Below are 14,925 nucleotides of genomic sequence, written 5' to 3'. Positions count from 1 at the left end.
TTGAAGCTGGCAAAACATACTTCAGAGCAGTACACACACCCATAAACACGCAGCGATTCTCTTACCTTGGTCTGGCAGCTGGCAAACATTGGGGGGTACGGTCATGTTCAGCACGTCATTGACAGCCGTGTCAACATAGTGTCCTCTCTGGACGTCGTGTTCACTGTCGGTCTGGTCGCTTTCCTCATGGCCGCTGTCCTTCAGACTATTCCCCTCCAGGTCCTTGAATGTCGATGTGCTACATGGGGGCCAGGAGGGAGGAGAGGAAAATGTTGATTAACTGTCACATCACCGTCTCTCACATGCTTCTCCTTTGTCCTCTTGTCTCATGGTTTGTGATGAGCTGTCCGTCTTTCCCGACCTGTCCTTTTTTGCATCCTTCCTCTGAATTCTTTGCCCTTTTATATGGTCCATTTCCATGAATTTAAAACAGCTGAATAGTAATTTGTTTTAGGATAAAGTTTAGTTAAACACTACACTTTTGCAAAGAACAAAGCCTCAGTCCAGCCTTGAAACCATGAAATAAGGGTTTGAGAGTCTTTTTGGATTAAGCAGATTTTTTTTTCTAACTTCACAGATAGCGCGGCAGTTATTGGGTGTTTCTGCCAGGGACATTTTGGATGGATGCACTGACTTCAAGGACATCACATCGAACAAACAGGAGGCACTCACTCAGTACAATCAAACAAATACAGCAGTAATCAGGAATTCCTGGAAGGAAGATGGATGTAGGAAACGGTGGAGGCATACAAACTGAGCATCTGTCTTGTTTGGGACTCACAGTCAATAAAGAGGATGGGGTGGGGGGTACAATCAACAGCTGCACAGTAACAGCGTGATTTCCCTTCATTTGATTTCCATCCCACTGGAACAAATTCTGCTGTACAAACAACTCTAAGTAGGGATGAATATATGAACATGTGTTCTTGTGGGAGAGAAAAAATATATGTATGGCTATAAGTAAGGTGAGAAAGGATAAAAAAGGAGCGGAAAGAATAGACAGAGGAGGAATGCGAGCAAACAAAAGTGTGCAAACAAAAAAGAAAGGTAGAGGAAGAGAAGGACGGCACATGGTAGCTGCATTCCTCAACCCAAGCCTCATATTCTTCAGCCTGGGAGAGAGGACTGCAGCGGAGGTAATGCTGGCTCTCTGATGTTATCGCTGTAATTGCACCTGTCCCAGACCATAGGCTCCCTGGCTCCTGAGGGGATTTCTTTGTAGTGTGCTGCAGAGGCCCTTACTTGAATGCTCTTTGTTTACATTAATGCAGGGAATCTTTTGAGGGGGAAATTGCCATAATGGTTTTTCAAAAAGGCTAGGATGGCCTCAAACAAACGAAAGCCAGGAATGTTCCATAGCTGCAGGTAAGAAGGGAGAATAGTGAAGTGAGGCTGGTTACAAAGACCTCTCTAGCTAGAGGGAATTATTATATGACCCCGTCCTAACCCCTAACCCCGCATTCCTGCAAAGCTCTCTAATATCATGGTTCAGGTGGACTGAATGAATTTGCACAATGAAAAGGTTTATTCCACCTCCCTCCTCAAGAAAAAACAAACCATCTAGAATCTAATTATGGGAGAAGTGGAGAAATAGTTTGAATATCATCTAACCATTAAGTAGATGTAAGCCGTGACCTGATAATCTACTGAATTAGAGGAGACTAATAGGGTCTTTATGTTTCAAAAACCTTTGTTTGCTGATTCTGCTGCTCTGTGTGATCAAATAATAAAAAGGTATGTGTTTGTGGCTCATTTCAACGAGCATTTCCTGAACCCATTATGGAGTAGAGCAATTTATCCCTAAATCTTATCCTCCCGTTGCAATTACACTGAATGAAAAACATGTAGGAACACATGAAAACTACTGCAACGTTAGCTGTGCACTCATTAGATAAAACAATTACAGATAACAATGGTAACGAGGTGCTGGTAGGAATTCTTAATCAAGACATACCTTTTAATGAGGTGGGCTCTGCTGTTCACGTAACTGGAGTCAATGGAATAATTCTCCGTCTGTAACAGAACGATGCAGGGGGCAGGAGGGGGGGGTGAGTGGGTGGGGTGGGGGTTGTGGTTGAGGGATGATGGGGGGGCAACACAGAGAGGTACTTTTAATAATGGAAGCAACCAAAATAATGTTACCAGTAATTGGCTTTCAGTAGAAATGTTATTTTACACAAAGGCCCTGGTGAGCAGCCTCGACTTTCAAAGGGCTGAATCCTATTCTCTTTCAAAGCACACACACAGAGAGGCTGACTGGGAGTTGAGAGCTGAGGAGAGTGCTGCAGTGAGCACAGCCTCTCTTCTCCTTTTCACCCTCCCTGCTCTCGATCCCTTGCTCCCTCCCTCCACTGCCAGTCAGCCCACTGTCTTTAAAATGTAGTCATTAGGGAGGACAGGCTATCATGCAGACAGAGGGAGAGGAAAAGTTTCCCCTTTTTTCCTTCCTCTGAACTCTTCACTTTTACCATGTTTGAGAAGACATTAATGTGGAAATATTAAATAAATAACTGCAGAGGGAAGTAGATGAAATTAAGAGTGTTCCAGGGGAATCTTAACTCCGCAATTGCAGATGAATCGGTTTTCAGAATATGCATACGATAGATCTCTGACCCACATTAGAGAACGCAGTTCAAAGGCATCCTGTGTTCATTTTTTCAACATTTATTTAGCAAGGAGAATGTCTGACATGAGAGCACATGGACAGAAGAGTCAGTGTACACTAAGCAGGTAGCCCCCCTCCCCTCTGCCTGCATCTACTCACACTAGGTAAGATGTCAGAGGGCCAAAGGGTATCAAAGCCTCTCAAAGGACTTTTCGCAGTCCTCCGAAAAGCCAGGATACGACCCTTTCGGCAAAGTTTGATAAGATGCAGAAAGAAAGCAGAACCTTCACTTTAAATTCCACGGAGCAGATACTGTATCCTGATAAAAGCTGAGTCAATGGTTGACTTCCGAGGGAAGTCTACAGTACCGATATCAAAGCCCTGTTGAAAAAAACTCACCCTTATGATAAGAAAGGTTAATGCAGACACTCAAGCACAGTCGCTGATTATCAAGTGAGCTACACATTTGACACAGGCCTGCTGTTGAGGTAGCAGTGGCCCTGCACAGCTGTCATACACAGTGACCAAACAGTCCTGGATTAAAACACTGTGTGCAACTGTGCGCACACTCTCCTTATGAGACTAATGGGGATGAACATTTGAAACTTTTCTCTGCACGGAGAAGTGGAAGTGAAGCCACAATGCTTTGGAGTCAGAGCCGTAAGGACGGGTAGAGCAGGGGAAATGTCAAATATTAGTCTCAGTCTTCTTGGATCTCTTTTGAAATAAATACATAAATGAATAAAAGTGATGCTGGCAGATCACAGCAGGAAATGTGTGGTGTTTACCTCTGGCAAATAGCTCCCATGACCTGTTTGGAGTCTATGAAAAATGTAAGAGCTTGTTAATGCTACCAAATGTATGTCCTTGTTTGTTTAGTATCTTAGTATTGATGCCATTTTCTCATGGCTTCAAAGACATTCTATACGCTGTGCAGCCTTATTATTTGACTGATGCTGACACCGCTTTTGTCTCCTTAGTTGCTGTAAAATTGAAGGAGCTTCTATGTATAGATGTGCAGGTATAGTTATATTTCAATATCCTCAAAAGCATAAGACTTCCTTTAGTCGCCATGAGACAACTGCTGTTTGCCGTCTCCCCCACTTTATTCTACATTATATTTGTAGGGAAACTGTATAATTATAGGCAGCTATGAAAGGCCAGGCCTCTGACTGGGGTTTCCTAAATTATGATGTGTTTGTGATGAAGGTTAGCAACACTCTGCCTTTTTTTTTAACCATTAACCCCTAATTAAACTTGAACTTATTACTATAGAAGAGATCATTCATAAAAAGAAAATTTAATTACCATATTACTAATTTGGAGCACACCATGTTTGTTCTCTTGTATTACCCCTGACTCCTTTTGTTCATGTTAAACTAGACTTCATTAAACATCAAAGGTAACAGCAGTGGCAAAATACTGCAACTTAGATTAATCATTAATTAAAGATTAACACGTTATTTCATTAAGTTATAAATTAATTAGCATTTATCGCATACATGTGTCCTGCTTTATTGGAGGCTAATATCTTTCCTTTAAATAATTTATAGATCAATAAATGTTTCTAGTGATGTTTCTGTGCCTTACTATCAATGCATATGTTTTGTGTTACACCTGTGCTCCACTTTGGTCCCGGTGAACACAAATTAAACCGCCTCATCTTCTACAGTTGCTGCGCATCCACTGAGAGACTAATGAAAATGCAAGGCATGAGTAACAAGGGGAAAACTTCATTTAAAAGACAAGATAGAAAATTTCTTGTGAATGTCACTCTAGCTGCAGCCTGTAATTGGTTTGGATGGCAGGTTCTGTGTGAGCACGGCCTGGAGGGGAAGGCGGCATGCCCCTGCTCTCAAGCTGTTCCACTACTGAAATGGAACTGTACTTCCTATAATGAAATTATGTCTCAGGGATTTTACATCGAGAACCTTTAAGTGTGTAGTGAATGCAACCTGGATATTCTTTATATCATTCAACCATTTTTTTTTTTACACCACAAAGTCCCAATCTAGCTGCTTTTCTACACAGCAGCTTCTCATCAGTCCAACGATTCAGTGGAAACCACACCACCTATTTATCAAATTGTCAGAGGAAAGAAACAAACAACCAACATGTGAGGGCATAACCTTGGGCATAGATGAGTCACTCAAGAGCTCCTATTCTGGAAAAGAACTGGATGCGTGGGTTTCCTGTAAAGAAATGTAATGTCCGCACCCACATTTCTGACCGACCTCAAACCTGAGGACATGTCAATATATCATGCCGGGAGGTCAAATTTCAGGCAAGAGGATGAGAACTGCTTAACTACAGCGAGGACGCCACAAATGGCTACTTAATCAGGTTGGACAATGTGTTGTTGTGATCCGAGCGGCCCCAGTTTGCCGGCCGGAGCCACTCTATCCCCATAATTATTGTTCCGTTTCATCTGGAAGATAGGAGCGAGGAATGTAACCCCTGGTGTCAGTGGGTGACTGATAAGTAGTGTCAGGATGAGTGGGGAGGGAAGTGTAAAGTGGCAAGCCAGTGAGTGAAGATGGAAGAAAAGGGGTGTGACTCGACCTGCGGTAGACTTGCAGTCCATCTCCTGCAGCCTAGTAACTTTCCCCTTTTCACCCTTTGCTTCTTCCTCTCCAGTAAAACCTGAGGCACAAGGACGATGGCCCGATTCTCCGCTGCTGAGAGGAAAAGCAATCTCCTCGCCTAGTTGCTGCTGCAAGATTTGATTTGCCTTCCTCCCAGCGTGACAATTGGTTCTGTAGTCTGGATGCAAGTGTATTCATTGTGTGGGGGCATTGGGAGCACCAGAGAAAAGAGGAGGGGTGGGGGAGTGAAGACACCAGTTGTTATACCAGTAAACACCCGGCAAGTTCAGCAGATGTCACACAGATAGGAGAGAAAGAGAGAGGGGGGAAAAAAAAGTCACACAGCTGCCCTACTGTTTGCATTATCAAGGCTGATACAGCGCAGTATATCATTTTAACAAGGAAGCAAGCTAGAAGAATATGGACAGAAGCAGCACCGTGCACTAATAACGCACTATTTTAGGAAAAAACAGGATGCTTAAGATGATGCTATCAGCAACGTGTTCGCACTCAGAAATTTTATTTAGGGACTGTTTTCTTTTCCATATATAGTGGTTTATAAAAAGACTGAAACCAGGATACTATGATTTGAAATGCAATTTTTCCCAGGCTGCATATTTGGAATAATCTCCACTTGGTAAATTACAATATTAAATCTTACTTGATAATCAGAATAATTGATTTAGAGCACTATTAAAATGAAAGTTACATAAATATGAGGTGAAAGAGTGTCTAAAAACATATGCATGTGTTTAATTATATTTCTATTATGGGTGCAACTCCTGATGTCATCAATTTCAATGACTAAAAACATCCTTCCATGCTGGTTGTGGACACCAAATGCTCTTACTACCACACCATAATGCACAGTTAAAAACATACAGAACAGACTAGACAGAATCAATTAAACTGTCAGATCAAATTCGGCTGCTTCTTTCTGTGTTTGAGCAGTTGAGGCTGTGCAATAGTCTTTGTTTATTGTTGCTGCAGCTCACTCATGGACTCCCCTCTGTCCCGGAAGGAAATGTTCCACATAATGTGCCTTGTTATTGATATCCTATTGCTAAAGGAAAGGATGAGGAGAAAGAGATCCAAGGGGTTTACGGCGCAAGCCAACTGCTATAAGAGAGGCTTCATTATCCAGCGATGTTTGGTTATGATTAAATTAATAGAAGAATAACAAGTAAAACAAGAGAAAATTAGAGTAAAAATTCCTCTGGATAAAGGATGGTCCACGTCTGAAATTGGCTGGTCACAAATACATTTATTCCCCTCATTTAAATTTGCAGTGAGCATGCAGGAGAGTGCATGTGTGAGTGTCAGCAGGTGACTTTCTCATCCTACACAATATGACTATGAAAAGAAATGCTTCACTTTGAGCCTCTTGCACGTTCGCATTCCTGCACACACCGACTCTCTTTCTACTTCCCCACAAAAGCGCTGCTCTCCAACAATCCCTGAATTGCAAGCCTGTACTGGCGCCCTACCACCTCGCCTCTGGGTCTGAACCCAGCAGCACCTCAAAGCAGCTCAGGTTCAGTCACTATGACACCCCTGATGAAGACACAGGCCACCAAAGCATCTGCTCAAAGTGGCTTTATATTTTGTTTACTATGTGAGAAGGAAGAAATGCTCTTTGGCCCTTGAGCTGCCACAACCCTCTGCCCTCCACCTCGTCGACCATCATCACCACCTTCTTCCCGATTATAGAATTTCCCATAGATTCTCTGCCATCTGCTAGATTATAGATTTCCCTCTTCCTGTAGAGAGGGCAGGGCCCCTAAGGGAGGATCAGCAGTAAAAAGGGTGAAAGAGTGCCTGAGGCACAGTCATGGTTGTGGATGAGATTACATTTTCTATTTCTGCCTGCTAAAGGGGGCCTGCCATGATGAATACAGAGAGTTGTTACCATTTAATATCAACTGGCTCCCCTGCAAACTCAAATTATACACAATCAATTGTGACAGAAGGCTACATGTGTGACAAATAACCTGCCACATTCTCTGCATCATTTCACTTCATCACCCATCAATTCACCCCAAACCCCGCAGCCCATTTGGGAATCAATCATGTTATGAAAGTGAATGTTTCTGTGGAGAGAAGGTTTTTAAAAGCTTCCTTGCGCCACTGTAGTTTGTGCATTTCTGCAGCCCTTTGTGACTCGACAGAAAAATAAACTGAACCAAGCGCTACCACGAGGTCACTTCCTTGTTCTTCCTTGTATCCTTGTTCTCATGTGTTACGTGTTGGGTATTGTTTGAGCAAACCTAAGAACAGCTTCTCTATACACAATGAAACAGATACGCAAACACCCACACTTGCTTTTCCTCCTCATTTGTCTTGCCTTCCCGTGTGAAATTGAACAAACACTTGCCCATTCTAACCAAAACAATCACCCGCGCTCTCATAAAACGAGGAAAATGGCCAAAGTAGTGGAACTTTTGCTTGCTCCACCTGTGCATCACCCCTACATAGGAAACTGCAGATCATGCGGTTGTCTTTTATTCTCAACAGAGACAATAGTCCAGACAAGTCTCCATGTCACTCAGGCCTACAGGCTCCAAAGAAGTCCAGTTAGTAGAGATGTGATTAATTATACATACATTGATAGAAACGACATTCATTATTCATGCGCTTCTCAACGTCAAAGCTATTTCCCTCCCTTTCAGCATGATGAAAAGATTTTAAATAATAGGCCCCCTCTGCAGACGTCTGCATTCCAGCGGAGTCGACTGACGCTAAAGAGGCTTAAGTTAGAGCTGTTGTCTTACCGGGGGATGGCTGCTCTGGCCCAACATGTTTCGAACTGTTGGTGGCCGTGTGGCTTTCAGGGTCTGTGTTTTTGTTTGAGCGAAGCCTGCTACCTTTAAGCTGTTCCAATAGAGGTATAGTGTCCATTTGGTAGGCATAGGGTTCTAATGTGTCACCAGACACATAAGGCTGGATAGGATTACATTCAACATCTGTTGAGCGTTCAGGTCTCCATGTGTCTTCAGACTTCTATTTGCAAGTGAGAAAAAAAAACCTGAGTATCTCTATGAGATTACAATTCATGGTTTTACATAATAAAAAGGGGGAGGGAGGAAAAAGGCTCGACTATCTACACTGTTTCCTTAAAGAAATCGGCTTACTTTTCTCAAAGCCCGTGGAGCCCAATCAAAATCAAATAGCGGGAACTTCCCCTTTAGGCAAGTCTTGAGGGATTTTCTTTAATTTGGATGTCAGACTGAAAGTTTTCACACTCCTCTCATCCCAAAATCCGTTAATGTGTGTATGGTGCCACATGAAAGAGGTAGGTAGAGTTTTTTTTTTTAACAGACTCGGAAATGTTGAGGATAACACTTAATCCAGGTAGAGTTTGTACTTTCCGGGGCCTCTGGGAATAAGCATTACAAACATATGTTTACTGCAGTCACTTAATTTTTTTAAGAGAATTACTAGATAGCATTTTCCCTCTTGTTTGTGCCCTATATTAGCCAAAGTGTTGAGGGGGGAAACGGGGGCACGCTAAATTAGTGCACAAGGAATTCCCAAAGGTTTCTCCCACCTCCCCTGGGCAGGGCCTTAAAAATAAACATTCAGAAACACTGCAGATTATGTAAACACATACCCCATAAACGCTTACATGAGAGCAGTGACTCAATAAACAGCGTTACTTCGAGTTGCTTTTGAAATCAGTAAACTTAGAATTAATTTTTGATTAACTCAATGCACATGAGGACGACACAAATTAGAGATGTATAAATGTGTGAGGAGAGCCGATCGACTTGCACTCTACAACACAGCGGAGCACGGCGTGGTACATTTTCTCTTAGCAGCTTAAAGGTGGCTGTCAGCCACATCGATGCTGCTGTAGTCGCTCTGTCTCCCTCTCCATCTCCCTCCCTCTTGCTTTTTCTCTCGCTCACTGTGACAAGGCATCTTTCCAGACATTTTAGTTGGATGGAGATTTGCAGCAGCTCATTACAGACTGGGAGGCTCTGTGAGCGGATGCAGTCACTCGGAGATGGATTGAGTGGGTCTGTTTATTGACATGCCTTAATCTGACACTGGGTAAAGGGAATGAGTCACCGCCTCCAGACACACTACCACATCACAGCCACTCCAGCAAATAGGGAGGCAGCACCCAGGATACAAGTGGAACTTCATCAGTGCTCATTAATCCAACTACCCCAGGCAACTCGCTCAAACAAACCATGTTTACACTGTGTGTTGGCTGGATGGAGAGGTGATGGAGCTTTCAAAAGGGCATGTGTGCAGGTGCTCAGATCCGCAACACACACACACGTGCATATACTATTGCCACACACACGTACAAACATGTACTCCAGACTCCAGCTCATCAAAAACCCACCCGCCCTCCTGACCCACAACCCCCTCAACACAATATCTGTGTAGACCAGCTGCTAAAACTCAGACGATGCACTTTGTCTCACAAATCAGAGCTGGTGCACAAATCAGGGGTGGGTGATCAGGCTTGATGCCAGAGTGCGTATCACAGAAAGGGCCTTTTTATTAAACAGATGGGCATGCGAGATTTTATAGTTAGCGTCACAACAAAGCTACTACCATCAGAGATCCTAAAGCCTAGTTAGCGTTTTGATCCTGTTTGCTGGTCCTTCAACATGAAGCACATCTGGTGCTAATATTTAGGATGGTCTTTCTAGGCCGCTTTCAGCAGTGGGATTGACAGCGTATTAACTGCTTGCACATCACCACGGCATCTGTAAATCCAGCTTGTTAACAGGACTGTGACTGGCTGCCATCAGGACGGAGGCAGAATAAAACAACATCACAACAATCTGTTTGTGTTTCATTACTATGCTGTTCGGTCAGAGATGTGAACACGTGAATTCTCTATTTTTTTACATTTAAGCTAAAGCAAAAACAATAAATGTGTGAAACCTGTAAGCCAGACACACACACACACACACACACACACACACACACACACACACACACACACACACACACACACACAGTTGCAGTGGGGCAGAAAGTCAGAGCGGGGCCTGCTGTTGTCTCCATCAGGGACTGGGAGCCTAGCAGCTTGAGAGCAGGGCCAGTGGAGAGGGGGCCAGATGCAGCGGGCTTGACCCACTCTTTCGTGAGGGAGGGGAGGGGAGAAAGTGGGGGGTATTTCGGCAGCTGAAACACACATGGATTAGCCACACTGACTTCATTTAATTTAATTTGTATTAGGGCCGTCTTTGGGGGAAAACATCGTTTTTCACTGTGGGGGGATATGTGGGGTCATGGAAAACAGCAACAGACGGTGGAGCTCTCCTACCCCTGCAGTGGATCCACAGGGGAAGGCAAGGACTGTATTCCCAGACCTCAGGCACACACACACACACACACACACACACATACTGTACACGCACATAAACACTCAAGCTCACATCTTGTTTCACCCCTCATTATGTCTTTATTACGGAGTCAAATCTATCCGCTTGATATGCATCTTAAGGCCCTGCATCCACCTTTCCACAGCTTGATTTCTTGAAATGAAGACCTCAAATCCTTTTGCTCTGCCACCATAAACAACATGTAGTAATTTTCAGAGCTTATCAAAGCTCTGCTCTGTGTTTGTGTGTCAGCGTTGCAAGCACACGCTAAGCTGTTATCTAGCGAGAACATATCTTAGGGGTGGATGTTTATCTGTGCTGATGCAGATTGGATGAGTTCTCTTTGTCTCGGCACAGTAGTACATAATATTATTTGTCTTTTGTTTTTCCATAATTTTTTTTCCTCTCCGGCTGATACAGTCTGATATCCCATACTGGAGAAATCCTTTTGCTTACCCCTTGTCATGTAATGTGCTTTTATTTGTAATCCGTAATTTTAACAAATGAAAAGGAGAAGGAAAAAATATGTCCACAATCGAGCAATTCAACTCCCCTTTGTATTTCCTGGAACATAGCTTACACTTTTAAAGCAGAGGAGGAAAACAACTGCAGTGAGTGAACGAGTGCCCAACATGCCTCCTCGCAATTTACAATAGCTCTGTGGAAAAATATGGCAGCGATCAGCCATTAAGTCTGCTGTAGCCAAAGCCTGCGGTCATATGAAAGCTTCCTTTCTGTCTTGTGCAGGTGACATAATCTGAGAGAAAGCTAATGTACCATGCACTGGGAAAAGTAGTTTTATTACAAACGCATCCAAAAAAGTAAAAGGGAAAAAAAAAAATGTGTGAGCTGCAAAAGCATTGCTTTGTCTCTGCTAGACAGAAAGGACTGGAGTCTGTTCAAGACTATCGGGCGCTCACTAGCAATCGTTTTTTCCTCTCTCCCCCAGCCCCTATCAAAAGATGTTACTGTGTAAAATGTCAAAGAAAAAAGAAGCAAGAGAAGTAATCTCCTACTCCTTTTTGATCGCAAGTGGAATAATTGGAACCCTCTTAGGCTCATTACATGAGTTGCCCGCCAGCCAAAAGACAGCTCCAACTGCCCCTCTTCATTCATGTTCCAGCTTTGAAAAATATTGCTTCCTCTAGTAACAACTCTTTATGAGATGCAATGACTAGAGGTCCTGGTACCTACATTAACAGGTAATCCCACAATGCCTTTGAAAACACATCTTTCAACTACCACTGTCAAACATCGATTCAGAGAACTGGGAAAGAAGCAGCAACAGTCCGGCTGGATAGTGTAGTGGTAAGATCACTGGCTTTCATCCAGGAAAGACTGGGGTACGAATCCTAGCTGTGGGCTACCTCTTTACAAGTACCCTGTCTACCCTTGTACCTCGTAAGTCACTTTGGATAAAAGCGTCCGTCAAATGACTAAATGTAAATAACGTCATTATGCATATTGCACGGCACTTCTCGCCCTTGTTCTGTTCAAAGCTGTTTTTAAGTTAGGTACTACATACATGTTGCAAGTTAATTTGGATCCCTGTTACTAATAGCCTAGTCTTCATTGTTATTACAACTATGCTTGTAATTATGGTGACTCTAATTACTATTACAGTATTACCCAAATTAACCTTATTCTGGGTTTAGATCACCCGCACTGATCGTAACCAAGCCATGTCTATGAAGAATGGCACCAATGTCCCTTCAGATAAATCCAGTATAATTAGCTGTGTGCCTTACAGGGCCAGTATGATGGTAATAATTAGAGCTACTGTAGCAAAGGTCACGCAAAACAATTTGGAGAGGATGCAGACTGCATGGGTAATGGGAAGATCGGGGAGCGACAAGAGGTGGGGATAGCTCGGATGAATATGGAGACTACACTTCTCTTCTGTCTTTCAGATATGGAAGGCATGTGGTTCTTACTTTACCTCTGCACTTACTTCTTTTTTAACCAACGCTCTTAAAATAATAGAAATTGAAAACCCATTTTAATGGCAAGTAGACTCCCAGCTAACATAGTTTAAATGGATCCATGATTAGATTTGAGGAAAGTGCTACAGGGTGTATCTGTGAACTGGTAGCTGAAATCGATTCACTGCCTTTGAGGTGTGATAGCTGCCTCGTCACCCTGTTGTTGCATCTGTTCATTAGCTCGATTTTAATGTGTTTATGCCTACTCTTAGTTATCATTATTAATCGTGTGCATGTGTGAGAGAAGAGAGAGAGAGAGAGAGAGAGAGAGAGAGAGAGAGACTGAGAGTAAGACATGTGTTGCTCCACCCAAGTGCACAGGTTAATGAGGTGAGTCAAAAATCTTGACACTGAGGTAAACAAGTACTCACACTGAGGTACTTCTATTTCTACACTCCCCCATGTGGCTTGACTCTCTCTGTAACTCCCAGACTGCTCCTAAGCTGAGAGTTCAGGCTTCGCAGCCTGGATCCACCAGGAATTTGCTTGGCTCCCTCACCTCTCCACCATCACACCCCGATGAGATAAGTAACAGTCTCACACTCAAATATAGCATCCCAAACAACACATATGCTTATGTGCGCTAGACTGGTCCCTATTCCCTGTTGCAACACTGATGTCCCCCCTTCTCCCCAACTCCTAACAACACTTCATTAGAAGGAGTGATACAAACAGCCGTAAACTGGCAGGATATAATCTTGTACAACTCCTGTCTTTGTTTGCTGGATTCACCTAAGTGGTGCTATAGCTTCTTAACAGTTCTGCACGTTTTAGCTCATTTATTACAAATAAAGGAAGGCGTGCTACTGCCAAGAGGAATAGTTCGACACTTTGGGACGTACACGTTCACAATCTTGCCGAGAGTTAGATGAGAAGACTGAAATCACTTCATGTCTGAGCCAGAAGATTGTTAGTTTAGCTTAGCATAAAGACTTGAAACAGGGAGAAAAAGCCAACTTGGTTCTGTTCAAAGATTACCGGACTAAGTACCAGCCTATTTGTTGGCAAGGAGCAGCGACTTCCTAGAGTCTCTGCTGGTTGCTTGGCAACTTCACGGCAAGGACAAGACTCTAAAATGGTGAAGTATTCCTTTAATTAAACAAATAAATGGGGAAGAAACATGCAAAGCAATCAGTGTGATGCTTTAATGGTGAATATTAGAAAAACACTGGGACATGGGGAAGACAAGGTACTGAAAATACTATTATTAGTTTGTGAAAAAAGGAAATGTGGAATTAGTCACTAACCAAATGTGGCCTTTTATTATTATATATATATATATATATATATATATATATATATATATATATATAAAAATCAAAATTGTACATTCCCTTCATTGTGGCTTTGACTAATTTATTTCTGATATATGCTCAGATGGTTTCTGATATTCCAGTGGTCTCGAATCCATATCTTTCCACAAAAAAATGCTGGATCTGTTCTGTTGTATTACAGAAAGTGATTTAAAAGCTGCAAGCACCGCAGTCATTGTGCCGTTGGACATCTGATTTAGCTGCGTTATTTAGTTAGATTCAAATTACTGATGATATTCAGTGGGGTGGGAGTAGAGGCATATGCTAGGACCCATATGCCTTTGTGACTGTGGGGGTTTAAAAACTGTAAATTGTGATTATCATTGATCTCAGCCGTCATATGCCTAATCTCTATGACTCATATCCACACTGGCCACATTGGGTGACGATGAACTGCTCCTCCCCCACATCTGAAGTCCAGAACAAGTGTTGAGGGAAGCAGTGATAAGCGGGTCCTTATCCTTTTAAAGACACTCCCGTAATCCAACAGTGGTGGGAGGAGGGAGGAGGGCTTCAGCTTTAAGGGACTTAGTCTGGATTATAGCTAGTCCTCCAAATTAAACCAAAAGTCAGCTTTCTGCAGTTGCTCATGCAAGCTGGCGAATGGCTTGTTACCAGTGCTACTAACAAGGCAAATGATGGAGGTCTATAAATAGAAAATGTTCTCACTCAGCCACCAGGCAAACAAATGTAGATAACACAGTAGCAAAACATAACCCATACCAACCCAAACGGACTATTGTGCCTCTCTCTCCTCTATTACTTCACCACTGACCTCCTGTCCCTACACTCAACATGTCGTCCACGCTGTGTACCTGAGTCTCATTGCCAAACCAGCTTAGCCCCAGACAAGCTTCTCAGCCAGGGCAAGGCTGCTCTGTCCCCGCTGATGCCGCTTCCCACAGCAAAACAAGGCCAAATCTGGGGCTTAGAGGCTAAAATAATCATTACTGGGTAGCGAACAAATGAAAAGTCAGAACACCACTCCCATTACTGTCCTCCCCCATTACTCTTGGCATTTTGATTGCTCTCCTATCGCACACAAACAAAAAGGGACAGTCACAAATTAACATTTAGTGCGGACAATATTTT

At 43.0% G+C, this 14,925-nt stretch overlaps 1 protein-coding gene across 4 annotated transcripts in view; it reads right to left on the bottom strand.

Annotated features, from left to right (window-relative positions):
• Nucleotides 1-14,925, bottom strand: part of pcdh19 (protocadherin 19) — a 54,552-nt gene that overhangs the window by 22,013 nt on the left and 17,614 nt on the right. For all 4 annotated transcript variants that reach the window (XM_026358118.1, XM_026358120.1, XM_026358119.1 and 1 more), the window contains exons 3-4: nt 1,955-2,013; nt 66-238 (exon numbers count right to left, since the gene is read on the bottom strand). In XM_026358118.1, coding sequence (XP_026213903.1) covers nt 66-238; nt 1,955-2,013 — 232 coding nt within the window. The remainder of the gene's footprint in view (nt 1-65; nt 239-1,954; nt 2,014-14,925) is intronic.

Source organism: Anabas testudineus, chromosome 10, assembly GCF_900324465.2.
Source record: "Anabas testudineus chromosome 10, fAnaTes1.2, whole genome shotgun sequence".
Taxonomy (NCBI): Eukaryota; Metazoa; Chordata; class Actinopteri; order Anabantiformes; family Anabantidae; genus Anabas; species Anabas testudineus.
The sequence above is the reverse complement of the archived record's forward strand: the minus strand, read 5'-3'. Positions and strand labels throughout refer to the sequence as shown.